At 38.4% G+C, this 27463-nt stretch overlaps 2 protein-coding genes across 2 annotated transcripts in view; both read left to right on the top strand.

The window, feature by feature from the left end:
- The window catches only part of LOC109043898 (uncharacterized), a 58539-nt gene extending 40397 nt beyond the window's left edge, over window positions 1–18142 (top strand). The window contains exons 11-18 of the mRNA XM_019061253.2: window positions 10549–10682; window positions 12068–12150; window positions 12724–12824; window positions 13143–13262; window positions 14028–14220; window positions 15075–15223; window positions 15678–15836; window positions 16535–18142. Coding sequence (XP_018916798.2) covers window positions 10549–10682; window positions 12068–12150; window positions 12724–12824; window positions 13143–13262; window positions 14028–14220; window positions 15075–15223; window positions 15678–15836; window positions 16535–16667 — 1072 coding nt within the window. The 3' untranslated portion in view covers window positions 16668–18142. The remainder of the gene's footprint in view (window positions 1–10548; window positions 10683–12067; window positions 12151–12723; window positions 12825–13142; window positions 13263–14027; window positions 14221–15074; window positions 15224–15677; window positions 15837–16534) is intronic.
- Window positions 18143–18264: 122 nt separating this feature from the next.
- On the top strand, window positions 18265–26209 carry LOC109043834 (cytoplasmic dynein 2 light intermediate chain 1). Its single transcript, XM_072298164.1, has 8 exons — window positions 18265–19053; window positions 19507–19615; window positions 20118–20219; window positions 22086–22310; window positions 23439–23662; window positions 24405–24549; window positions 25282–25377; window positions 26021–26209. Exons 1-8 carry the CDS (start codon window positions 19046–19048, stop codon window positions 26063–26065), a joined length of 954 nt encoding a protein of 317 aa, XP_072154265.1. The 5' UTR covers window positions 18265–19045; the 3' UTR covers window positions 26066–26209.
- The last annotated feature ends 1254 nt before the right edge of the window (window positions 26210–27463 follow it).

Below are 27463 nucleotides of genomic sequence, written 5' to 3'. Positions count from 1 at the left end.
AGACAGCGACGCAACGCTCTTTAAGCTCTGTATACCTTATTTGCGCTGAATTTGCCAGCGTGGTGGTTTTAACTTGTGTTCTCCGTTACTCTTTGAGTTGACTTAACAGTTATCAACGCAAAGCTCTTTAAGCTCTACAAACCTCATTCGCGCTAAATGCCAGCGTTGTGGTTTTACACTGTTCTTTGAACTGACTTATCAGTCATTGACTCAACGCTCTTTAAGTTCTATACCCCGTTTTAGCTAAAGCTAGCGTGGTGGTTTTAACTAGTGTTCTGCACTGCTCTTTGAACTAACTTTAGGTCCTGTATACCTAGTGGTGGTTTTCAGCAGTCATTGCCGCAACGCGCTTTAAGTTTTACTCTTGAACGGAAAGAAGTTTGCACTTTTGCTGTGTGAAAATTACAAAATTTGAACGTTGAGCTCTCGAACGTCAGTTTTCACCTCCACCGTACTGCGCTGCAGAATTGTATTACAGAGCTCGGAAACATAATTACAAACAGTCATAGTTTTTTAACCAACATTCGTTGTGAATTCAATTTTTTGAAAAGTTTCGGTTTCCCGCAGTATTAATCTAATCGTCGTTGATTTCCGAATAACTTTTCTGGGTTGTATTTGAATCAACAACTTTCAAAAACAATTCCGCATACTGATCAATAATCTCAGAAGATAGTTCCCTCTGTGGAGCAGTTCCTTGAAAATTTCCTCTCATCACTGCGAACACATGAACCCTAGCTTTTCCCGTAGAAAATGTGAGAGCAGCCGTGCAAAAATGGTGGGGAACCGAGGATGAGATACCCAGATTCGGAGGGGAAGAAGCGATCCAACTCCGGAGACCGCACGAACAAGACCTTCAACTCTCAACTCCGCAAACCGGGCGCCATCGTCGAGAGTGACCCGTACATCCGAGACGCGGACGACCCGACGACAGACAACTCCTGCTTGGCTCAGTTCTACCGGGTCTTCTGCTCCTGCCTGGACGCCAAGAAGAACAACCAGGTGAAACCGGTGAATGGTTACAAGCGCTTCGAGCTGGACAGCAACGGAACGATGGGCAACGGTGCGGCCGGCGGAACCAAACACCCGGACCCGAAACCCACACCCACGAAGAAACCCTCCGGCGGCGGCGAGAAACCCTCGGACAGGGACAAGAAGCACGTGGAGAAGTTCGAGTACAAAGCCGACAATTCCGACTTGTCCATCTACCCGACCGAGACGGGGAACTTCGAGGCGAAGAGCAACGGAGTCTTCAGCATCCCGGTGGAAGTAGAATCGGCGGACAAGAACAAGACGGGGACCTCGACTGGTGCGGGGGTCGCGGGTCAAGCGCACTACCTCAACGCCAAAGCCAAGGAAAACATCGAGAAGATCTTCAAAATCTCGGACGATGACGACTCGAAGAACCTCTACGCGCGCCAGTCGAAAGAATCCAATCCCTACAACTTCAATTCGTCCACCGATAATCATGAGAACCGCCATAGACCCGGGACACCTCATGCGAAGTATTCCCTACAAGGAGACTCCAGCCTGAAGAACCATGCCTCGGAGAATGCCTACCCTGGTTTCGGCGATACCACTGAGTTCGGGGGTCAGAAGAACTTGGCACGGAACGATGGGAGAGGCAACGGATGGTCGGATGTTCAGTGGAAGGTCGATCATACTTTCAACGATGAGAACAAGCATTATAAACACTCCGAGATGAAGGAAACGCGACACGAGTACCCTGGAAAGCAAAGTCACGATTACACGGGGAAGCAAGGTCACGATTACACGGGGAAGCAAGGTCACGATTACACGGGAAAGCAAGGTCACGATTACACGGGAAAGCAAGGTCACGATTACACGGGGAAGCAAGGTCACGATTACACAGGGAAGCAAGGTCATGATTACACGGGAAAGCAAGGTCACGATTACCTTGGAAAGCAAAATCATGCCTCTAATTATTACGGAGGCGATCATAATAGCTCCGAACCGAAGAAATCTGAAGATTTTTCCGACTCGCGCCAGTTCGTCGATAACGTCCGCAAGAAAGACGAAAGTTGGGCCTACCCCTCGAACTCCCAATCGTACCAGGGGGGCGCGAAGAAGGACAAGAGGTACGAGAACGAGGGTCGTAACCTGGACGATCCCTCGTCCAAGAGACAGGCTTACAAACACAACAGCAGGAAGAACTCGGACGACCAGGATTCGAGATCCAAGGGTGAGAAGTACACGTCGCCGAAGAAGCACGAGTCGCAGCACGAGAGGCTGAAGAACAAGAACGGGTGGAGGAACTCGACGGAGGAGGATGAAGGGAGCAAGGGTCGGTCCAAGTCCCAGGGGAGGAGGGGCCAGGGTCAGCGTCGCGGGGAGGAGTCCAATTCGGACGAGGACAGGAGAGGCAAAGACGCGCGGAAGAAGGACGGGTTGATCCTGAATCCCTCGAAACTGGGAAACGCGGACGAGAGGGACTACCGGTTCCCGAAGAAGGGTGGTGCGAGGGGGCGAGGGCCGTCGTCCGCGGGTGCGAATCGGAGGAACGGAGCGCGGGTTCGCGGTGATGATGATGATGATGATGGTGGTGGTGGTGGTGACAGACACAAGAACGCCGCGAGAGGCTCCAAAAGTGTTCCGAACCTCGGTGATGAGTTAACGGGCGCGCGGCCGCCTCAAAGGTATTGAATAAGCCAACTTTATTTGGATCACAATTTGCAATTTGGAACTACAGTGGAGATGTTGCATGTGTGAGGGATTTGCGATTTGACCATTGATTCTTATGTAAAAGTTTGCGAGAAACACGATGGTGCCACTGGTTTTCTCTGAAATCATCTCCCAAGCTCAAAAAAAGCTCTCAAAGTGAGGCCAAAATGAAGGGGATATCTCACCTTACCCTGAGAGTCCACCTCTACATCAAGACAAACACTCCATGCAAAGATAGGGAGCAAATACATTCGCAAGGTTGTCGTGTTTTCAGTTTTGGAGTCCCCAAAAAAAGTGGCAACCCTGCTAATGTATTTGCTCCCTATCTTTGCATGGAGAGTTTGTCTTGATGTAGAGGTGGACTCTCAGGGTAGGGTGGGATATCCCCTCCATTTTGGCCTCACTTTGAGAGCTTTTTTGTGAGCTTGGGAGACGATTTCAGAGAAAACCAGTGGCACCATCCTGTTTCTCGCGAACTTTTACATAAGAATCAATGGTCAAATCGCAAATTCCTCACACATGCAACATCTCCATTCTGGCTCATTTTAGAAACAACACACGTGCCATTAGTTTCCCTGTGCAGATAGGTGTTTTTATTTACGGGCCAGAAATTGTAGTTCCTTATCGCAGAATGCAGTCCATTTAGTCTCAGGGGTGGAGAGTTCAAATTTTGGCATTACCCCAACCCATCTGAACGTTCCTGCTAGGGTCAGTACTCGGTGGCGATTATTGAAAGTTGACTGCACTGTTTCTCCTCCATTTCAATCTATGGAAAACAGAGGAGTGGCGTTAATTGCGATGTATCGATTGTTATGCCATCTAAACCTATGATAAAGAATCGATTATTAAGGTGTTCGCTGCGAACACCCTGTTTATCGATCCTTTTCCATAGGATTAAATGGCAGATCAATCGATATATCGCAAAGCACGCCACGCCACTGATGGAAAACAATTGATTCATAATGAGGCAGCTTGTCTCGCCTAAAATCGGTATTTTCAATGGATTTAAATGGAGGGAAAAGAGTCCTGCCAACTTGCAATGTCACACTGTCGGCACTGTTGTGCTAAGGGAAAACGTCGTACGCGGAGCGAAAAATTCTTGCGTGGGACCCAAAGTTCAGATCATACGGATCTCTGAACTTTCCGGATTGTGCATCCGAAAACTTGAGGTTCGGCTGCCGAAGTTCGGGCCACACATCTGAGGCACTTCGGTACCTTGGTTCGAACTTCTATGGCGTCAACCGAAGCACTGAAGCACTTCAGATGTGTGACCCGAACTTCGGCAGCTGGACCTTAAATGCACGCTCCAAAAAACTGCAGAGATTCATACGACCTAAACCTCGGGTCCCATTACCGAAGTTTTTTCCGAGCGATGAGCCTTCAGACGTTGCTTAATTTTCTTTGGTGAGCGGCGGATTTTCTGGGAAAATTGTGAATATTTCCCCTCATTTTTGGATATTTTTATTCGCAAATTTTATCTAAAATATCTGAAAATTTCATTGAAAAATGTTGATGACTATCTTCTGAAATAGCCCTTGTTTCCTGTAAAATTTCTTGCAAAATGTCAATAGAATCACATGAATAATGGTTTGGAATTTCAATTTTTTGAATTTTCTATTTCTTATTTTTCATGAAATCTTCCATCGGGGGAGACTTGGAAACGTTCGTTTGTTCATACGGTGGTACGGAGAGTCATGAATATTTTCTCTAGAAATTTCCAGAAAATTTAAATCTGATTGCGGATAAAATTTTCTGAAAAATTGAAGGAAAAATATTCCCGTGCTTCTCCGAAAATCCGCATTTTATTCAAGGAAAGGCAACGTTTCAAGGATCAAACGCCGTTCTTCCTTAGCACGGAACGGCAGTGTGGAGGACCTTGTCTTCAATGCCGATTTCACACGTCGCAAACAGGAGCCGAAATAATGAATTAACTGAACATTTGCGCTTTAATTTTTCAGAGGATTTTATCAGCTATTTAATCTGGCGCATCTAAAAAGCTCAAGGAAAAGTATTCCTGACCTCTTCAAAAATAATAATTTAATGAGGGAAATTTGGCAAGGTTTGAACTTCATAGGCAAATGAAGACAGAAGGAAAATGGAGCGCTCCTACTGGTTGAAACGAGTGGTGGTAGTGGTTGTTATAGACAAAGGATCGCTTCAATTTCCCTCCGTCTTTTCAGTCTACTGCTCTGTCTATCAATTTCAACTATCGTCCCGCTGTTCTATTTTCTTTTTTCAAAAGAGCTAAGCAACGCAGTGCCTTGAAATTTTCTTTGACTACTTTCTAGATTACTAAAATGGTACTCACGAAATGTTAAGGCAAAATAATATTTCTTGGGTTTTCTTTTTTCTTTTCTTTTTTTTTGTACATAATAAAAAATTAAAAGACTGTAGGAAATTTAGAAACGTGAAATACAGTCAGAATAATGCTGGTTACTGATTAATGTCTCTACCTCTTAGATTCAAAACTGATGAAAATTTTCCTACAAAATTATCATCGGTCGAAATATTTTGCTAATCACCCTATACTTATTACTCGTTCAAATAATTAGAGAAAATCAAATATTGCTCGGCGATACTTTACAGTATGTAATGAAAACGAATTCAGTTTTTAAGCTTTTCCTTTCCTGTTAAATCTGTTAATATTCGTAAATTTATGTAAATGTGTACTTAAATGTTTTTCGTGGTCACTCTCCTCTTATAAATATCTATACGTGGTATTTGTGAGTAATAAAAATGGTGATGTCATCAAATGAATGGTCTGCCTACTTGTATTCAACATTTCAAGCCTTTTAAGCTTTTGATGCGATTTAGAATTCCTCGCCAGACGCACTTATCAATGTGCCCAAATGGGCCTTCAATGGCATTTGATGCAAGTTTAAAATTCAAATGCAACAGTCAAATTATTCAGAAGTTGGCGTTCTGGAAGGACCTTTTTCAAGGTGTATCACAAATTTTAGAGCGGTGCCTCCTTGGCACATAGAGCGGACCCCAGTTCAAAATGTTCAAATTACAGCCGCTTTCCTCCAATGCAACATTACCTAGATCTAACCAATAATAATACTTTGACTAAAACAAATATAAAGTGGCACCGTTTGCAATCCGTAATTTGTTTTCCAAAATGGCGGTAGTCAAAGTTTCCAAAATGTCACCTTTGTCGTAAGGTCGCATTTTAAATTACAGTATTAGATCGAAACTACCTTACTAAAAGCAAACCCGCGCAGAGTTTGATGCAATTTGGTTTGACCGCCTTGAAACACGAAACATGTCAAATTGCCAACTGCACTTCCAAAATTATTTTCTATTCAAACCTATCTGATCGGACGTGAAAAATGTGCGACATTTTGTCATTTCTGCAAATTGAGCCCAGAACATTCAAGTCAATTGTGAAACCATAAAAATAATTTCTCCATTCCGATAAGTCAAAATTGCCGCTCTAATTTCGTATATTTACAAAAGAATTTACAATTAGTTGCTAGTATTTCCACCCGAGATTTATATGGACATTGAACAAAAAATGTGACGAAGTCAGGAAAACTATGCCTTAAGGTGGAAATTCAAATTGTCCAGTAAGGCGGAGATCCCGATTAAGAATCAGAGATGTAGATTTTTAGTTTTTTAGCGCTGAACATTTTCTGACATCCTTCAGAAAAAATTATGTCAAATTTTCAAGCCATAGCTCGCATTAACCAGAACATTATCAGTATTCAAAATAAACCGTTTTTGAAGGTGATTTTAAGCGCAGAATTTAACCGTTTTAAAAAAAAAAAAAAAAAAAAAAAAAAAAAAAAAAAAAAAAATAGATTCTTAAAATTAATTGTTTTTTGACTTCAAAATGCTCGTGGAGGGTCAATTTTTGGGATTTTTATTTTTCCATGTTTTTTGTAACAAATGATACGGAATCCTTATACGCTGCAGCGGTTTTTTTTTTCTTTCTTTTTTTTTACTACTTCAAATTCCACCCAGTTTAGTATTCGTCTCAATCAAGTATATCGTTTTATTTGTTTTTACAACAAGGCCGTTTTTTCGTGACTTCATCACAAATGATAATGCAAAACATAAATTGAAGATGATAGCTTTTCTCGCATTGAAACAAAAAGCATTCGCTTCGTAATGTCGCAAATTGAGACTCTTAATTTAATACCATCCATACGCTACTGCATTATGCTTTTACCCTCATATTGATCCGACTGCACTAAAGCGATACCGATTCCTTAAGCTGATGATTTTATAGTCCGTGCAACATATGCAAGCATTTGTTTTACCTAATGACCGACAGGACGGAATGCCAGCAATCTTAAGTGCAAAGAATGAATTGCTCAATGAAAGAGAAAACTTGTCGTCTTCGTATTCCCATTTTCGGAAGTTGTCCATGCTCGGCCTCATCACTTGGAACACGCTCTGACGCCTATCTCATATTCATCGCGAAATACTATTGAATTCCTTCGTTTTACTCTCTGAACTGTGACACAGTTTCGCTCATTGATCATCGGAAGTTTTGTTTATTCTTGCGAAGTGTGTAATTCTAGATCCGTCATTTCTAATGAATTCGTTTCAAGCAGTTTTATTCCTCTAACTTGTTTTCGTAGTGATTTTGATCCCAACATTTTGTGATGTCAGTGCACGGAGGGTATGCAGATTGTTTAGTTTTTTTATTTTCTAAAGCTTCACTTGTTGATGATAACTGCGAAATTTCGACTTTCGGACTGTTATTCAGGGAATTTTTCATTTCAGTTAAAGATTATTATAATAATGATATTAAGAAAATAAAACCTACAAAATATAAGTCAATAAAAAAGACTTAAAACAGGAAGGAATAGAATATACTCGTAATCGTCGTTAACTTATATCCCCTTCTTTTGTTGTTGAACGTAAATTGACCGGACTACATTTTTGGCTCATTGTCGAGACTCGTGTATACCCTTAGGAGCCCTATGCAGATAGGTGCTTTTAAGGATCAGCCAAAAATAGTAGTTCCGTATTACAAAGTGAGGTCCAAAAACTGGCAGTCTGTAATAGATTATTTGCTCTAGAAAGCTATCGATGTATGATACCTATCTGATGAGGGATCTAATAATGTGAGGGCGTAAATTTATTTTTACATAAGCCCTGGAAAGCATGGTATTACACGAACGAAAGGACTCATCTCCAAAAGCGGTTACGCCCTTATGTTAGAAGAGCGACCGAATATTCATTTTTGAAAAAGCTTTCAGCATACACATCCGACTAAGGTTTACCGAACATGTTCCCTAAGTATCGGAAAAACAAAACCAGGATCGTTTCAATGCAAAATTATTCTCTTTGGCGATCAGATTGATATGGTTACCGAACGGGGTGACATTGCGTTTTGACGATCTAGCTTTTGCTTGTAAGTATTTGATGAAAACTTTCATGGGACTCAGGGTGTTTTCAAAAAAAAAAGAAGGAAAAATTAGACCTCTTGAAATTTGTGCAAAAGGAAGCCTTTTTTTGGCATTTAATGGCGGAAATGAACGAGAGTTATAGTGCACGTTAAAATTTAAAGAAGATTCTTAAAAATTAACTCGAAATGTTTTAACACTCATAATGTTTTTTTAAAGAAACCTTTAACAGTCCTGAAGAAAATCTACGATAGTTTTTCCAAGCCTTTTTTATGTGAATTTTACTTAAATATCACTGAAAAGGGGTTTTCTCTCACGAATATTCCAAGAAGTGTTGAAAAGTGCTTCTTAACAGTGCCTTTGCCTTCAGGGTAGGTTAGTGGTCACATTTTACTTAGACTATCCTAAATTAGAAGCAAAATATTGCCTGTATTGTCAGTCTTTCCCAGTGTCTCAAAAAACTTGGCCAGTTGAACCGTGCTGCTTGAAAACCTCATATTTACGTGATCTGGAATTTCACAGCTACACTGTGGGAAATTTCCTGTTGAATCAACAAAACCTCTGTCGAGTATGCCGTGACAGAAATGTCTCTTCGAAATAACAGGAATTATTCTGTTTCAAACAGTATTCCCATTGCTTCGAAAAGATGCCCTTTCGCCTTGAAGAGAATTCCAATCAATTCAACAAGAATTCCTGCATAGAGAACAAGAACATTTTTCTCACAGCTTTCTTTCTGAAAAAACCTCGAGTTAAAGCAGGAAGATTTTTGGCAAGGAGAAGACAGTCGCTAGACTCGTTACTCCGTTAGTCAATGCCATTGACGGAAGCTAGTCGTGCTTGCCCTTGAATTTGGTAGACACTGTCCCCTCCCATTTTGAATTTAGCGGTCGAATCCTATATTCAAATACATGGAAGCTCTCAGTCGACGTATTTTGACATGTCAGACAACGAATGCTTGTGTCAGAATGAAAGGTATTAGACAATTTCACCCTCAACAGTTTCAAAGACACTGTTACCTCCTTCTTCCCTCCTCCTGATTGGAAGTTAGCAGTGGCGTGGCGCGCTTTGCGATAAATCGATTGTTATACCATTCAAACCTATGGAAAAGGATCGATAAACAGGGTGTTCGCAGCGAACACCTTAATAATCGATTCTTTACTATAGGTTTAAATGACAGAACAATCGATACATCGCAATTCACGCCGCGCCACTGGAAGTTAGAGACCGAATTCTTTTCAAACTTACCGAATACAGCGTCGCGACTTCTAGCCAATTTTAACGTCAACTTGCAATCTTTCTTTGCAATCATTTTTACGCCAAATTTGTTTTAAGACATTTTAATTCAAAATTTTGATAATTCGCACGCCAAAATACGGGAGTGTAAAAAACAAAACCGATCTGTAGGTCTTGATGCATTGATTGATACCGCATTCGACGTATTTGTCTTTTTCTATTGACACGCACTCCCTTGTCCATGCGATGAGCCCTCCATATGATCCTCTAACGTTGCAAAAAAAATTTTAATGCAATCGATCGTGTCAGAAATCATCATCTGCATCCTTTTATTCTTATCAAAGCGACAGGCTGCCCAGAGTAGGACATCCTGCGTTTCCGGATAAGAAACCAATGGCACCTGTCAAAATCATGAATGATACCTAGTCAAAACCTTGAGGCGTCAAGGTACCATCCGCATACTGCGAGAGAGAGGATAAAGATCCGCCTTCAATTCACGAAGCTGGCAAAAGTAACCACGCGGGCGCGGGAGGCACAATAGTGGTATTATTAAGTGAAAGTACTCGCCTTTGAAAATAGTGATATGGGCATTAATTTTTGGTAACATTTTGTGAGTCAAAGGCGCTCTGTACCCAGCTGTAAACAGTGAGCATAATTTATCATAATTCATTTTACATCACACTCATTTGTGGAATTTTTGTGGAAATAAATAGGTGAGATATAATAACATATTTTTCCTACAATTTACAATCGGAAAATGTCCTCAACATTTTATCATCCTGCGTATTACACTATTGGGATGCAATTTTTGATTACTCGTATATTTTTGTTTTATCTCGCCAGTCTTGGACTAAAAATTTAAGTTTAAAATCGTTTCTAATCACAGATAACTTTATTTAGTTTTATGCCTGATTATTGAACTTTCCAGACAAAGCGATAGACAAAGAAGACAAAGAGGAAATGGAGGGATCCTTTTGATTGAAATGGGGCTGTCATAGACTAAAGGCGAAAATGATGGACTAACCATCGGGTATTTTATGGATTGCCACCAGTTAGTCTATCACTTGCCTCCTCTGTCGTTTTGCAACCATCCACTTCCATCAATTGGATCACTCCATTTTTTCTTTGTCCATCGCTGTGTCAATCAATTTCAATAATCAGTCTGCAGTGAAGTTTTATTTCTGTCATATTTTAGATAACACTATTTTTAGCCTCCTTTTGCATGATATTTGCCTGAGATGCTCATTATCTAGTCTTTTCTTTCCTCTGTTTCCAGAATTGAACCGCTAGGGAAAATTGTATCAAACGACCCAACAAGTTTTCCGGGAAACAGATCAAATGGCAATCATTACAACGCCTCTACCTCCATTCATGGTCGCACATCTCACCTACCCTCAATGCAACAAAATGGTGAGTAAATGCAAGTTTTTTTTGTTTTTTTTTTTGTTTCTAAATTATGCTGTTGCTAAAAAAATAACAACTTGAATACTTGGTAATTTGCATACTTAATGAAAAAAGCAAGCAATACAACCAAAGAAAAGACAATCTGAGAAAAATGCAAGTTCGGAGGAAAATCATCAATTATCTCACAAATTTTCTTAAGAATTCGTGAAATATCGCAGGAGTTGAAAAACTTGAATGATCCAGCATTGATAATAAAATAAATGGCTATGGATGGAAAAAATGTAACTGAAAACCCCTATGGTTAAAAAACAAATTTCAAAAGTGAATGTTACGCCAAGTAGAAAGAAGCCACTTGAGTAGTGAGTTCTGTCAGCTGTCGTTTCAGGTCAAGTTTTTACAAGAGATCTATAGACTGAAGCCCACCTTCACAATCTGATTACCATCGACCGCCTGATTCCTCTTTCTTCTTTTCAATTAGAATTGGGTTGAATGGTTTTCAGTTCCTCCTCAGAATCAGGGCCGGATCAGGGCGGATCACAATCAGGGCGGCAAGTATGTAAATACTTGCCGCTCATGAGCCGCTTTTATTTTGCTGCCCCCTTCTCACTCGTTTTGAAAAATCAACGAAAACCATCAAGTGAACTTGTCGGAGGGGAAGGGGTGCATAAGACGCGTTTACTCGTGTTGGACATATTTTTTGCGAAAGCCCTGTCAACATTACTAGCAAAAGTTCGTGGAACTTTGCGCGAAAGCTAAATTCCATAAGCCTACGCCTTCCATTTATAAGAAATTAACAAAAATATTATGGAAGAACAAACATAAATGTGGTTTAATAAGTTTAACTTCCGCCACCGCGCCGCGGTGACCGCTCTGTGTTTGGCGCAATGCGTGAAGTATTCCTGCAGTCTTGTAGGCGCTATGCGTCTCACGCTGACTGCCCTGTCTTTGACGCAATGCGTGAAGTATTCATGCAGTCTTGTAGGCGCTAATATGTGTTAAATGCCGTCCGACGCGCCGAGGAAGGGCTTCTCCTATTCATCTCAAGACCTCGTCATCATTGCTCTCAGCGCGGCGCCGCTCCAGGCCAAATTGCGTGTTTGGTTTCTCTCTTAACTCGACTTATTGAAGGTGCTGTCTCTTGTATCATCGAAAAACGACAAACTTTCAAATTACTCAGAAAATGAGAGATTTTGTCGCCTTTCCTCGTTTGTAATTTTTTTTCTGAATCCGATCTTTTTCATACGCACAAATAAAATAAATGCAAAGTTTGCCGCCCCCTGAATTTGCCGCTATGGGCCGCGGCCCATGTGACCACCCCATAAATCCGGCCCTGCTCAGAATTACTACCTATCGAATTGTTTGAACTTCAGATTATTTTTTAATTGTTTCAGATTTCATGCCCCTTCCAAACCACGCAGTCAATTTACTTGGTGACGATGTAGACTTTTGTAATGATGACATAGGTGTTAAGAAAGTAAGCCATCTTCTAACTTTCTGTTTGAAACTTTTTCCCAAAAGTAAAATGATTCACTCTTGACTTTAATTGTATTTGTTCTTTTTTGTCTTTTAGTCACATTGGTCCAGCCAGAGGAAAAGGATTTTCCACTTCCTTTTTTCTGTTTTAAACATATTTTTCTCTTAAACTTTATATTTTAACTGTATGTACGCAGAAGTATGGGAAATATTCATCAAAGGGAAGAGGCGGTATAATCCGCATTGCAAAGCTGGAGAAAATTGGGCTCTTTTGTTAGCTTCATATTCAAGACATGAACACTGGAAAAGTTATGAATTGAAAAGATCCATAATTTCTTTGAGGAAAACGAAAACACATTATGTTTCAGTATCCAGTGGTATTTATTAAAGGGTTAGAGAAAAATGAAACTCATTAACACATGATCATTGCTACCCTAAATTTTTTTATATCAGTCTATTCATTCCAACAATCATCCTCTGTTTCTGACTTATTCCTGATCTAATATGAATGTATTGAGGCATAACAATTTATTTAAGCTTTTATTAATCCTCCGATCACTTGATTTTGTTCCAGAATCTGTCTTCATCTGTACCTCTTTCAAAGTCGTATGATAATCTCACGCACAAAAATGGATCTGGTGAAAACAGGTTTCGATATAGCACTTCTCTCCAAAGGTACATTCTTACAGCAAGATCTCTTTATCCTAGACATTTAAGGGTCTTTAATATTAAATGCTATTAAAACTGGTAGGTCATGTGCGCTTGTGCATGAAAGAGACCCTAAAAGTGCCCCCGATGGCAATGTCAAATTTTCACTGAAATAAATGAAACAAATGAATTCATACCAGTTCAAAACCATTCTTAGGTTTTTATTGTATTAATCCTTGGTGTCTCAATGGCTAATGGAAAGCCCTTCAATATTGCTTGGATTTTGCACAATACCGAATGAATGTCATTGTTGTTTTTTAATCATTTCCTCTTTCTTTTTTCCAGAAAACAGTCTGAAACAAAATCAAACAAGAGCTCACCGTTATATCCAAGTACTCTGCAACCTTTTGACAGCCCAAAAGATGCCTTAGAAAAGTGCCTTCTACAAATTGAAAGTCCCGAATGGTTGGTAAAATGCATCAGCGAAAACTCTTTATCATTTTTAATGTTCTTAAAATTAATCAAATTTTGACACCTCTAATGACAGAAAACCAGGAAGTCCTTTGTGTAACTGAATTTTTTGAGTTACTGAAGTTCAACCGCACTTGGAAATGTTGATTTTCACTGGTGCTCATTCAGAAACATTTCAGTTCTATTGTGATCATCGAAACAAAATCAATGCCAGTTATAATCAGTAAAAGAAAATTACTAGAAAAATTCATTAAAAAAAGTTTCAATGACTGTCATGAAAAGGATTTTTTTCCCTTGTTTCCCAGTTCGCTTTTCAAAACGTCGTCTTCACGGACTAACTTCCAAAAATGCTAAGAGCATTAGTTTGGCAAGCCAATATCTGTACCTATTGTCAAAGATAACTGAGATATCTATGCCATTAAATTACTGCAGGCCGCAGTACTTTGACAGCAAAGATATCTGTGATTGTTCTGCGAAAACACACTGCTCTTAGATATTTCTAGTTTGATAGCCGCAGTTTGATCGTGTGACCCGCGCCAAACGAGACTCCATTTTGAAATTGGCTTTTATAATGTATGACAAAATCAGTCCTGTAAAAATGAAGGAAACAAAGGGAGTCCATCCATGAAAAAAATATGTAGGTACTTAAGCACGTTTTTACAGATGGCAAGACATTAATCACTCTCATGGACTTCATCTCTCTTCACTGTATAGCTGTATCTTCTCAATCTATCTAATCAAAAATTTAATGGGTTTCAGGGAAATTGTTATGCAAAGTCTTCAAGGGATTGTTCGACTCTGTCGTTATCATCCAGAGATTTTAGTTTCTGCGCTTCATAGGATAGTCACCAGCCTATCGAAACAGATACGAAGTCTGAGGTCCCAAGTAACAAAGGCAGCTTGTGTTGTGTCACAAGAGTTGTTTGAGCAATTAGGGAAAACTATGGATCCGGTAAGTGTATTAGCCACCCGGCTAGTAGTTCACCAGGAAATTTCTGTTAATTTTTTAGAAGATGCAAAATCGTGGCTGTCAATGTTGAACAGTTAAGATTCATCTTGAAATTTGCCCAATATTTTTACTCCTAATTTCCTGTCAGAAATCGTAAAAACTACCTTTTTAATTACATTTTTACATTTTTAGTAAGTACATTTCTAGTTTTGATTTAAAACTTTAAACCATACAGTCCAAAAATGGAATTATTTTAGTATTTACTACATTGACGGCGAAAACTCCTAAACAACGCATATCATTTGTGGTCTTATAAAATATTCGCTCTCATTTTATTTCTTCAAAAGAGGACAAATCAATTTCATTCCTTGAAGTTTTCCCAGAACTTAATTTGCACTGAGAAAAAAAATCATGGAAGATTCTAAGAATTGAAATTAAGTAGTTTTCCATTTAAAAAATAAATTATGACAAGTTTGCAATGTTGCAAACCAAGTTACGTTGTTTGAAAGTTTCCTCGTCAATAAGGATTTTCATCCATCCTCTCCTGCAAGTGGTTCAAAAGCTTATCATGACAGGAGCAGCCTTCATTTTAACAATTTAAACGAGTCGCAAGCTCTGCCTGCGCTCTGAAAGGTGCTCTTCGAACATTTTTACATCACCGTAAAGTAAGTGGGACTGGTCCAGAATATTTCCACCTTCCTGGGTGAAATTATTAAAAAGTAAATACGGCAATAAGAGCCTTCTTTCATGGCACTGTCCAATTTTTCAGGAAGCTGTAATAAATTTGACTATTTGCGCATCTTTCATAATATTCAATTCATTAAGTCCTTTTTTTCTTTACATGCTGTGATTTGCAGGAAGTAGAGGAACTTGCTCCTGCACTTCTGTCTCGCACCTGTGATGCCAATAAATTTTTACAGCATGATGCCAACGCCGCCTTAGATAGCATGATAGATAATGTCACCCCAATTCGTAGTGCCACATTTTTACTTCTCAAAGGAGCCAAGTAAGTTTGCACTTCATATTCAGTTCCTTCTTAAGTTCATGAAATCACCATTAATACTTAAAACTGTTATTATATTACCATTACTTTATTAAAGTTGATGCAAATTGGTACATTTCTGTTCAACTGAGACCTTCAGTTTGTCACGAGATCCTGAAGAAACAATAAGTGAATTTCTTTTCACTCCACTATATTGATTTTCAATACCAAAATATTTGAGATGACTGTAATGCAGACTCAAACCATTTTGCCGTGCTTATTGAGAGTGTTTCTTAAGACTTGAACACTCTCTCATGGATTAATAATTTTAGCTATGCAGCAACTCGAGCCCATCATAAAATACTGCATGTTAGAGCAATTTATTCAAAGTAAGGAGTAGTACTAAGAGGTATCTCAAACATCTAGTTTTCCACATTAATGTTCTTACTTTTTCTAATCTTGACCTTTTTTGTCTCAGGCATCGAAACGCAGTTGTTCGAACCACTGTTTGTCGATTATTAGCTCGACTTTGCCAGAATCTCAGTGTAGGGCAAGTGTACGCTTTTCCAAGGGACACGAGAGACTTATTACTCAATGCAGCAGCAAAATTCCTTCTCGAAGGCAGTTTAGAAACAAGGTATGTGTCCTCAATCATCATTACTATAAGCTCTCTGAGCCCCTGAATTCGCACTCAGTTTGTTCTGCCGTTTTATGTATGATTTTTGCGGCTATCATCAGTTAATGGTCCCTAGATAAGATTAATCTATTTGATTTTGGAAATAAAACCCAAATTATTTTTCATATTACTTGATGAAGTTGTGACTGCTTCCATTTGAAAAATTCAATTGTTCATTTTTTGTCACAGTTCTTTCTAAAGATCCACCTGGCAGTTTCTCAAGATTTTTGCCGCTATTGACAGAAGATAGTATTTAGATGAGCCTGCTTTATTTTCATTAACTTACGGGGGCCGGCAAAAAGCCATCTGGGGGTTAGACTGCATAACGGCCATGGGGAGTAGCCTCCTAGTTTTTCCATATCAACTTTTATTTTTCTCTAATATACTTATCAACCTTTAACTAACAAGTCACACTTATAGCGCTTCTTATCAACCCTTCAAGTGTCTAAAATTAGGAGGATTAAATTTTCAGGCTGTTTGAGGCAGGAAATAAAATCTCAGGGAAAATGCCAGACGAATAACTAACAACAAATGATCAGAATTACATTTTAATACATGTATTTAAGTTGTGACAGATTATAGTGTGTTAGTATGTGATTATTTTGCATGTACCTCTTTTAACATCTCTTATCTAATCTCTTTTTTTTAAATTTTTTCAGGGCATATGCTAAAGAACTATTTAGTGTTCTAGCCCGAGAGCCAAAATTCATGAAACTCATGAATGAAGTTGTGCCAGCGAAAACAATGGAAGCTATTAGGAAGCCTCTTATCAAAATTGTTAGCCAGAAATAAATTGTGGTTTTTTAAGAAAATATTTTTTTAGGAAATTCAAGTGTTGACTCAGTTTATATTTTTTACTATCACATAATCAGATCTACCTGGAGAAACATTTCTTTAGCAACATTGATTAAAACATTAAGTTCTTCTTCTATTCATATAACTGGGCAGATTAATTTTGATACTCAATTATAGTTATTATTAATTTTTTTTAATCATCAAGGGAAGTTGATTGACCCGTGAACTCCTTATCAGAGAAATGTGTACAAATCCGTCCAAGCCTGTTCTTGAATCAAATGAATATTTTTTTCCCTCAGACTGAGGTGTATCATTTGCATCTCAAATTTATTTTTCAAAGACTGAAGTACACTCTAAGTCTATAATTTTTTTGTACAGAAGCCTCTAAGGTCATGAGCAGTTGAAAGAAAAGCAACAACTGACTCAAAAACTAAAGAAAGTAGTGCAGGATTCGTTTTCAAATTGTGACTTTTATCAGAAGAGGAAGTTTTAAAGGAAACAAAAGTAAGAAATTGATTTCTGAAGTAATCTTTGAGGGCTTTCAAAATTGTATAATTAGTTTTACAAAGTTATTTTGAACTGATTTCATATACTGCGCATTCATTTCTATTTTTATAAATTTAGTGTTTTAAAGCAAAGTATTGCTTAGACAGAAATTATAAATATGTATTTACAAGATAGGATTGGAATTTTAAGAAATTGTTGACTAGTGCTCCTATTGTAAGTTTGCTCAGAAGTTTTAAGGGGCTGTTCAGTAAAAACGTATTGCAAAATTTCAGATTTTTCGATCCCCCCCTTCCCCTTTATTGTCAACGCTTTCGTAATTTAGGTCCCAATACTTTGAAGCATAAAAAGAAAATGGCGTAATGCTCTCCTTGACCCTCCCTCTAACATAGAGCGCAACTTATTTGATGAACGGCCCCTTAGTGGAATTTTAAAGGGACACATCAGCATAAAGGCATACTTCTCACATGACTGAGCCATCAAACTGAAATCATCACAGATGCAAAACTTCTGAAAATTTTGTTGCAAAATTACTGTATGCAAACAATTTTGAAATTCAAGAAAACTGTCACCCTGTTTAATATTAAAGTTTCGTTAATGTCTCACACATCTACTTCAAGAGATCCAGCCCTTGTCTTAAACATACATTTTTGGGACTGTTCAATATCCTGGTTTGAAAATTGAAATAATTATCAGTTCAAACAATCCTCATGCCTACGGTGCTCGACTTATAGATTTGAATTGTGCCTGCTTGAAGTAACAAACTTGAAGAGAGCATTAAATTATAAATGAGCAATTTTTTGTGCCTGAAATTTAAGTTTTTTGTCCGTTATCTAGCTAGTTATTTAAAATAATGTTTCGTATTGTTTAGGGGAATGATTGTTCAAAGCAACTATTGCAATAGATTTATTGTTTGTTATTGATTATTGATTGATGCAGTCAGGTCCAAGTAGTGATTTTTTTTTTTTTTTTTTGAAAAAGGAAAAGGAAAAATATTTGTGAATTTTAATTTAATAAAGGTCGTTAATTAATGAAACAATGTTCTTCTTTTCCTACTTTTAATTTTTAAGGAAGTAAGTCATGCACTCACATCACTCAGGCCTAGAATGATGGATTTGCACTCTTTCTCTAGAAGTTGAAAAGGTTCATTCGTTTTAGACAGTGATGCATCCGTGTAATATTTTTTTTTTGTTTTTTGTTTTTGTATTTAACGGCCACTTGCTTTTCAATTGTAAAAGTCGTATTAGAGAACATAGTTCCACATCGTTTTTTACTTCAACTATGATAATACTTAGTCATAATGAAGGTATTTGAGTCAACGTGGAAGCTCAGTTGTTCAGCGGTTTCAAATTTTTCTATAAAATGTTCAGTTCAAAGATCAAATTAAATGTTCTTTAAGAAAATAAGTATTCCACAGTAAATATAGCTATTTCAAAATATTGTTTGTTTTTCTAAATGTTACTGGATGAAAATATTTCAAGTCTCTGACATTAAATAGAAGATAACAGCTTACAAAAAAGAAATAGTGCATTTCCTTCAGAAAATGCAGTGAAACAAAAAACATGAAGTACCAAAATATAAACATTTTCATCAGAACAAGTTCTTTTCTCACTCATTCTGCTATGTATAGCCAAGAATAACCCAATTTTGTGTTTAAACCCGTGGTTACCATGGTGACAAGGCATCACACAAATAATAACATAACAGTTGCTGGTCTCCTGTCATGAGTTTCAGTATTGGGCTATCACAATCTTGAGGAACATGTTGCTGCTTCATAAACCTCGTTTATATGTAAACATAGAGCACCTTAACCTGCCCTAAAGGAGAAAATTAGATATTAATAGTAAATTTGTCATGCTCTGAGGAACCCAATGTCTAGGTAAGCTGCCATACTCTTCAAAAAATATCTTACTAAGGAAAACTGTGAAAGTAATGTTGACTGCAAGTCGCAATTATTTGGCATGTGTGTCGTTCCCTCTGCTCCTCTCTGACTCTATAGAATTTTTTTGGCCTATAAAACCCCTCATGAATTACTTCTAAAATACATATACTGTTGTAGTTCTGTATCCACAGAATCTCGGTAATTCTTCTTCAAAAGAAACATATTTATCATACAATACCTTGTTAGTTTTGAAGAAAAAGAATGAAATTTTGCACCCATAATAGATGGAATACATACTCATTTATTTGAAAATGAAGAATCTTACCTGCGAAGAGCTCCTCCTAAGCTCAGCATTCTGTATAATTTGTAGTCTTAATTCCCGCTCTTCCATCCAAAAATATTTTACTCACTCATAATCACTCGTATCTTTTAAATATATTTTTTAAACAGAAATCCGGTTATTCGAGATGTAGCCAAATCGATTGCAAAGAGTCGTGCTCAGTCCAAAGGAGGCTCATCAAATGAGTATGCTCTGTTCTTCATCGGTGATGAATCTGTTGTAAGAATATTCTATTCCTTCTGCATGAATAATTAAAATTTGTACCTATGCCTTAATTAAGATTACCGATACCAATTTGAAGCCTAATTTTTCATTAATTATCATGATTTTAGGTAAATCAAGATAACTTTATTTTATTAAAACAGAATTTTACTGTTTTCCTTGGTGCATGAAATGAGGGAGGAGGAAACTTAACACGTTTATGGTTCTTAGTGTTTCGATAGATTAGTCGAAAATAATCAAGTAATTTTTGCTGCTCTTCTAGTTTTTATTTTTAAAGAGCATCAGCTACTCTAAATTATCTACCTACTCGTGCCAAGTTTGCTATTTTTGAGGCAATTGTCCATTGCATACGATCTTAGTACTACCTACATGAATAATTTCATTTTAAAGAAACATATAACATTGAACAGTTTTCAGTGAAAAAAATGTCTGCTTACTAAAGTGCAAATGTAATTTTTGTTAATGCCATTTATACTCATTTATTTATTTATTTTTCAAGGGTAAATCATCTTTAATACTTCAATTTTTTGATAAAAATGAAGTTCCGAAACCAACCTTAGCTTTGGAGTATGTATTTTTTAGAAAATCCAACAAAAGTCTCGTAAGTGTCCCCACGTCATCTGTACTTCTTATTTTAAATTTTCTACAGTTCTGACTAAAACCAGTTTACCAATCAGGAATCTTCTTGAAAGAGGATGTACTTATGCACTGCAAATTTTTTTTTAAAAAAAATCACTTATAATCTCTTTGACAATTCTGAGGAGGCTTTTGTCACTGACTAAGCACATCTACATGGATTGGATACCATTGATTCGGAAATAGCAAGGGACTCTAGCCGTAACGAACAGTTAAGAGGCAATTAAAGCTGAGACCCTGATTATACCCATTGAAATCCTACCATAATGAGGAACCTATGTACGCAATCTTTGCAACATCTGATGGCTTTTAAGAACTTCTACTCTTTCTATTTTTTAGAGTGCTTAAAAGTTTTCCGTCGAAACCTCGGGATTTGATTTTTTCGACCCATTTCTACAAGAAATCTCTACCTACTAAAAAGAAATTCCAACTTAGACAGTAGACTTTTTTCCCGTGGATACATTTCCATAAAATCAAAGTCAGTCGCTTCCAGCTAATATCTCGGTGGGCGGACACAATATAATCACGAAGTCAACGCCTGAATGCAACTATTCGAGCTCTGTGGATGTCCATGATGCATACACAAAATATTGAAGGCGCTTTGGCTACCTAGCCCGTGCGGCGATATGCGTTCCGCGTGTTGAGGAGTCGTCAGTGATTTTTTTTGCTCCTATGTCGCCGTGACAAGGAAGAACGTCTATGAGATCTCAGACGTTGCCAAGTTTCCTTCAATTAAATATGAATTTTTAGGGACATTTTTGAATATATCTGCTCAAATTTTCCAGAAAATTTTCTTCGCGATCAGATGTAAATTTTCTGAAAATTTCTAGAGGAAATCTTGCATCCCACTCCTCAAAAATGAATATATTATAGGAGGAAATTTTGGCAGCTCTCGAATGTCCAAACCATGTTTTTATTTAGCATGACAATACTTGAAAGGAATATAAAACCTGGGAATAATAATCACAAAGAGGCCACTCGACATCCCTCTATGGCAATGGAGATACGTGGTTTCGCACTTTGGCCATCTATACCTACACATGTTTACAGCAGTCTTGAAGCAAAATGACAATTCGATAAAAATGCACCCAAAAACGGTTTGCAGGGAGTGAGTCTATGGTTAGTGTGGACTCAAAATCGTGAAAAATCGAGATTTTGGCTAATTCTAATTTCGGCTTATGGCCATATGAAATTTCCTCCGTAGAAGCAAGTTTTCCTCTAATTTTAATCCGTTTTTTTAAAAAAAAATTATTTGTCCATTGAATCTGTTTTGATTGGTTCACGTTCTAATTTTTCGTTGATCGAACACATACCCTCTCGTTACTTGCCTGCAGACTACCCATGCTCTTTTTTTTTAACTGAACAGTTTGTCTTCAGCTGCGTCTGCAGCAATTGTTGTTACGATTATGCTGTGCGTGCTGATTTTAGCTCATTACATACTCGACTTTTTGAAGGTGTTTCATTTGCGCAAGTAGCGCAGTCCATTGGAGAACGAACGAAGTTGAGATTGAGCGATTCATTCAATCTCACTTCTGTTGTTTTCCAACAGGGTGCTGTACTTCCGCACATTAAGCGCCTTCAGAGAGTCAAGTATGTAATGAGCTGAGGTCAGCACGCACAACATTCTCGGAAGAACAATTGCTGCAGGCGCAGCTGAAGGCGAATTGTTTTCGCACATAAAACGCTTTCAGACCGTCTGCAAACCGTTTTTGGGTAAATTTTTGTCGACTTTTTTTTGCTTCAAGACCACTGTGTGTATTTCGTTCTTAAAGTAAAGAATGGCATCCTTTTCTCATGTAAGTCGCTCAGTCCTGCTAATTTTTGCATCTAGGTAAAGGATGTTTTTCACGTTTGGGAACTAGGTGGTGGCATCTCATCTACTCCGATGATCTCAGTTTTGTCAAACTTAAAGGTCAATTCATTGATGATTATCTTAATGTTAGATTTATCATCGTTGAAGAGCCTGTGGAACACATTAGAAGCATGCCTCCGTGCTGCAGAGACTGCTGTCCTAGAAAATAAATCTATCAGCAAACTTGAGGCTCCTCATTATGAGGTAAGTCCTGATTTTATATTAAATTATCAAAATTTAACACCAGAAATACATTCGTCCCTTGTTTTCGTCCCAAATTTTTATATTTTTTCTCCGTAAACAAGTGAATGACCATTTTTACCTTGTTTAATTGCAAGTACGACCTCTTCGCAGCCCACATCCCAAAGCGCGCGCCTCAACCTGTGCGTATCGCGTTATGCCTATGCGTCACATTTATGATTTTAGACTATTGAGTAGCTATGATATTTGGTTGTTTTAGTTTCTCATAACAGCCAAATTGTGCTGAAATTCCATGTAAGTTGGAGAAGAAGGCCTCTCAGAGTTTGTAGCAGAGGTGGAGGAGGGGTGCATGAGACGCGTTTACTCGCGATGGGCACATTTTTTGTGAAAGCCCTGTCAACACTAACAAGAGTTCAGTTTCCTAAACCCATCCCTGTTTGGACAAGACCTTCCACTTATAAAAAACGAACGAAAAATTTATGAAAGAACAAACATAAATGTGGTTAAAAATGTTAACTTCCACCGCCGCGCCGACCGCACTGTATTGGCGCAATGCGTGAAGTATTCATGCAGTCTTGTAGGCGCTATGCGTTTCAAGCCGACTACTGTTGACCGCAGTGTGTTTGACGCAATGCCTGAAGTATTCATGCAGTCTTGTAGGCACTATGCGTTTTATGCCGACCGCCGCGCCGCTCCGTTCCAATGTCAAGTTGCGTGTTTGGTTTCTTTCTAAACTCGACTAATTGAAGGTGTTGTCTCTTGTATCACCGAAAGACGACAAAATTAGAAATTACTGTGCTTTTACTCTCAGGAAATGAGAGATATTGTCGCATTTTCTCGTTTGTAATTTATTTTCTGAATCAGATTTTTTTCTCTCTCTTTTTAATACCTACATTTAAAACCATTGCAAAATTTGCCGCTCCCTACATTTTGCCGCCATGGGCCGCGGCCCATGTGGCTATCCCCTTAATCCGGCCCTGTCGCAAACAGAGATGCTTGATCTCGCACTTTGGCCATCGCTACGTCATGTCATACGCGTCATTTGTACCCTCTGGGTGCCATAATTTTAGTATCGAGGATTTTTAAAATTTTACAAATTGTCAACAGCATAACAGTGTTTTTGTATTTCAGAAAGAAAATGGTCAAGAACCCTTTCCCGTGCCTCTGGTTATTATCGGTGGAAAATACGACAAGTTTCAAAGTCTGGAACCTCAGAAAAAACGAATAGTCTGTCAGTGCTTAAGATTTGTTGCTCATTTAAATGGCGCCTCGATAATTTTCTATTCATCCAATGATGCCAGCTTGACCAAAAAGACTAAAGAATTTCTGATCAATCCAAAATCAACCGTTCATGAGTGAGTGAAATTCTAATTTTGTAATAACACTACTAAAATTGATTTGATTTGATTACATTCTGACATGCTGTAATCAGGGGTATCGTGCAAAAGCTATCACCTACTTTGAAAACGTGGCTGCTACCTCTTCCTCCCTACAAACGCTTGTGCGTTGAGAGAGCGTCAATTTGGCAACCGTGTGCATTTCGCGCCATTCCACCGCGCAACATCGAGCAGTGAGCCAATGAGTGAGCGGGAAATCACGACGACGGAAGCGCGCGATATTTGAATTGACGCTCTCTCTCCGGATGAGCGTCAACGTCAACCATGGAAAGCAACAGCTAAAATTTGTTGGTAATCATGCTAACGTTTGTCGCTAACAACGTTGAACAATCTGGAAAGACGATAATATTGATGATCTGAAACTAGAAAATATGTTTTCCCTTTTTCTAATAGAAATTATTTGTTCTCCTCATAAGTTCGAATTATATAAATTGTTTAAAACTTCTACTCTTCTCAAATCATCAGATCTCAAAGCCTTGTTCATCATTTATATAATCCTACAATAAGAACTAATATTAATACATAAATTAATCTAGGGAAATACTTTAGTGTGCGGGGGGGGGGGGGGGGGGGTTGCCCTTAGTCATGTAAACAAACAGCATTGAAATTGTATACGAGTAAATGTACCGCCATTTCGTAAGTTACTGGCGGTAATTTCACAATTTTCTTTTTCTGAGCTCTTTCAATCTCTTCTTTTTAGTAAAGTCGTAAATTTAGATCATAATAAACCACTTTTCATTCCTGCTGGAACTGACTCCTTTGCAAACATTGAGCAAAGAACAGACGTAAATGGTCCTGGATCCTTCGAAAAGTACAAGCAGATTTTCACCAGTCAATTTGAACAGGTAAGTAAACGTGCATGTTAAGTTTTCAAAATTTACCGCATTGTTAATTCAACTTTTCTTTCCGCCCTCTAATACTACCAACTTCGGTCTTTAATAATTGTAGCACCATGTGGAAACTAAATGTTACGTGTTGTGGGAGCTCTCCTTCCAAGCGCCCTACAAATATTTATCCACTTATTGATAAGGGAGAGGGGTAGTCGTGCCAACTTTCTAGAATGCCCACCACCTTCCTCCCCCTCCCTCCCATAAAAATTTGATCATCTTATCAATGGCTAAAGTCGAAAAATGCGCATCTCCAATTTACTCGTGTTATATTCTTTTTAGTGGGAAACCAACCATTTTTCTTGGAATTTTGAGTACACCTCTGCAATAATTCAATTGCATCCAGAGAAAATTTTAAAGATGTGGGCACTTCGGATATTTTTTTTCAAAAAATAAAAAAAATCGGCGATTTTTTACAGGTTTCAGCGAGAATACGGATTTTTCAACCTCAGTCATGGTTATGTTGTAAGCGTTCAATACCGCCAGACTCCCGCAAAAAATAAATGATCTCATTGCCCCCCTGAACAGAAAATAGTTCAAACTTGGTTCAAACTATTGCCGGTGCACATGGACATGCCACTTTAAGTGCTGTGGTCCAACCGAAGTTCCATTCAGATATTCTCTAACTTTTTTTTCTTTTAATTTCTTATAACCATTTCTTTTTATGTCATGGATCTGGTCCTTTTGCAGGAAACCACTTTAGTCGCGAAAGTCCCAGATGATCCTGCTTTAGATTCAAATTTCAAAGAACCTGCGATCGATTCTCTCCGTCAAAGGAAAGATGAGGTGAGTAGTGTTCGTTTACGACATTTTGTTTTCAGTGCGACCAGCTAGGAGTATAATATCTGAATAGTTGCATTCACAAACCGTCAAAGTTTTTAGGAGTCTGGACTCTGAATCCAAAAGACTTTTTTTTATGGTTTTTCTGGACCGTCAACGAGCTCTCGATTTATTCGTAATTAATCATGGATTTGCATGAAAATGACAATAATTGCCTTCATTGATAGTATAGTCGAATATGGGCTCATTCTCATCGGAATAGTTGCGATTTGTTTCCCTCGTCGGAATAATGGGGTATCAAAATAACGAATCACCTGTTATTAAGATACCACTATTATTGCTCGTGGGTGCGCATTTGGTCGATCCTCTCAAATGAAGGCGAATCCGTTTACATGAAACTTAATACTATGATTCGTAGCCTGAGATCGAAACTCTCTTGTTTGAAAGCGGGTCGTATAAAATCGACTCCCTCGGATCTTGGGGTTACCTACATGGAGGTCTCTGCCGGCCAAATTTTGAAAATCAAATGAAAATCTGATTCAACACATTCACATATGTACAAACCGCCGCACTATCCCCTTTACTCTTGCCTTGTCAGTGTCTCATTTCAGCATTTCAGCAATTCACAAATGTACGATTTCATTTCCAGGAACTGGAGTTTATCCGACATGAGAAAAAAGGGAGAAGGACTTAAAATTGAAGTAACGTCAACTCAAAAAGTGAAGTCATCCATTGAATATACTCCGACAATTTTCTCTTTCTTATTGTACGTTACTTTTCCTTCCATTTCCTTACTTTCACGCTGTCTGTGTTTAAATATTTTGTAATATACGAATTTCGGTCGAGAAAAAACTTTGGTGTGTTAACCATTCTGTTCACAATCCGAGCTACAGATCATTAGCATTTTCCGGACATCCTTATAATACATAATTACATCTAACAATTCTGAGTAGATAAAATCATAATCTGCCACTATGGGCACGTCATATAGTAGTGGATTTGCCAACACAGGCGTGAATCATCTACCTGCCGTATCTAATCTACTCAAAATCCAAGGGCTGTGCCGGGGTATCTACAACTCCAAGTTATGTCTCTTAATTAGATTATAAGTTTCGGTCCTCTTTTATAGGAACCATCAGACCGTAGACTGTTCACCTTCAGGTCATCACGTTATAGTTGTGATTCCACATTATTGCATACACCAAAGTGTAAGAAAAAATCATACCTACAGCGAGCGGTAGCATCCGCATCCCGTAGCTTTCAGAGGAGGGGGCGACTGAAAATCGAGGAAGCCTAACTCAGTCTATGTAATGTCTTATACCCCTCAATCATGCGGGCTAAGCATCTTCCGGAAAACTCCTCAACGCGCGAGACATATATCGCCGCACGGGCAAAGTAGCCGAAGCGCCTTCAATATTTCGTGTATGCATCATGGACATCCACACTCATTTTGCAATCTATATATTTAATATCCTAAGGCCTTTTCTATATTTTTTTTATTTTTTAATATCCTAAGGCCTTTTTTGGCCTCATACAGTTTGTGCTAATTCGATCTCGGAAACTACTGGACCGATTTTGCTCGGATTTGTTTTAAATGAAAGCTCTTAGGCTGTAGACGTGCCAACATTCCTTAGTTTTTCGATTTGCACGACCGACGTTGCAAAATTTACCTCGATTTGATAACGACATGCTTGCGTTTTTGACGTTGGACAGTTTGTGCTAATTCGATCTCGGAAACTACTGGACCGATTTTGCTCGGATTTGTTTTAAATGAAAGCTCTTAGGCTGTAGACGTGCCAACATTCCTTAGTTTTTCGATTTGCACGACCGACGTTGCAAAATTTACCTCGATTTGATAACGACATGCTTGCGTTTTTGACGTTGGACAGTTTGTGCTAATTCGATCTCGGAAACTACTGGACCGATTTTGCTCGGATTTGTTTTAAATAAAAGCTCTTAGGCTGTAGACGTGCCAACATTCCTTAGTTTTTCAATTTGCGCGACCGACGTTGCAAAATTTACCTCGATTTGATGACGAAATATTTTCGTCTTTGCCGCTGGACGAGTCATATGGTTGGGGGACCTCCCACCC

This window comes from Bemisia tabaci, chromosome 3 (assembly GCF_918797505.1).
Source record: "Bemisia tabaci chromosome 3, PGI_BMITA_v3".
NCBI lineage: Eukaryota > Metazoa > Arthropoda > Insecta > Hemiptera > Aleyrodidae > Bemisia > Bemisia tabaci.
Note: the sequence above shows the minus strand (reverse complement) of the source record. Positions and strands in the feature narration are given on the sequence as shown.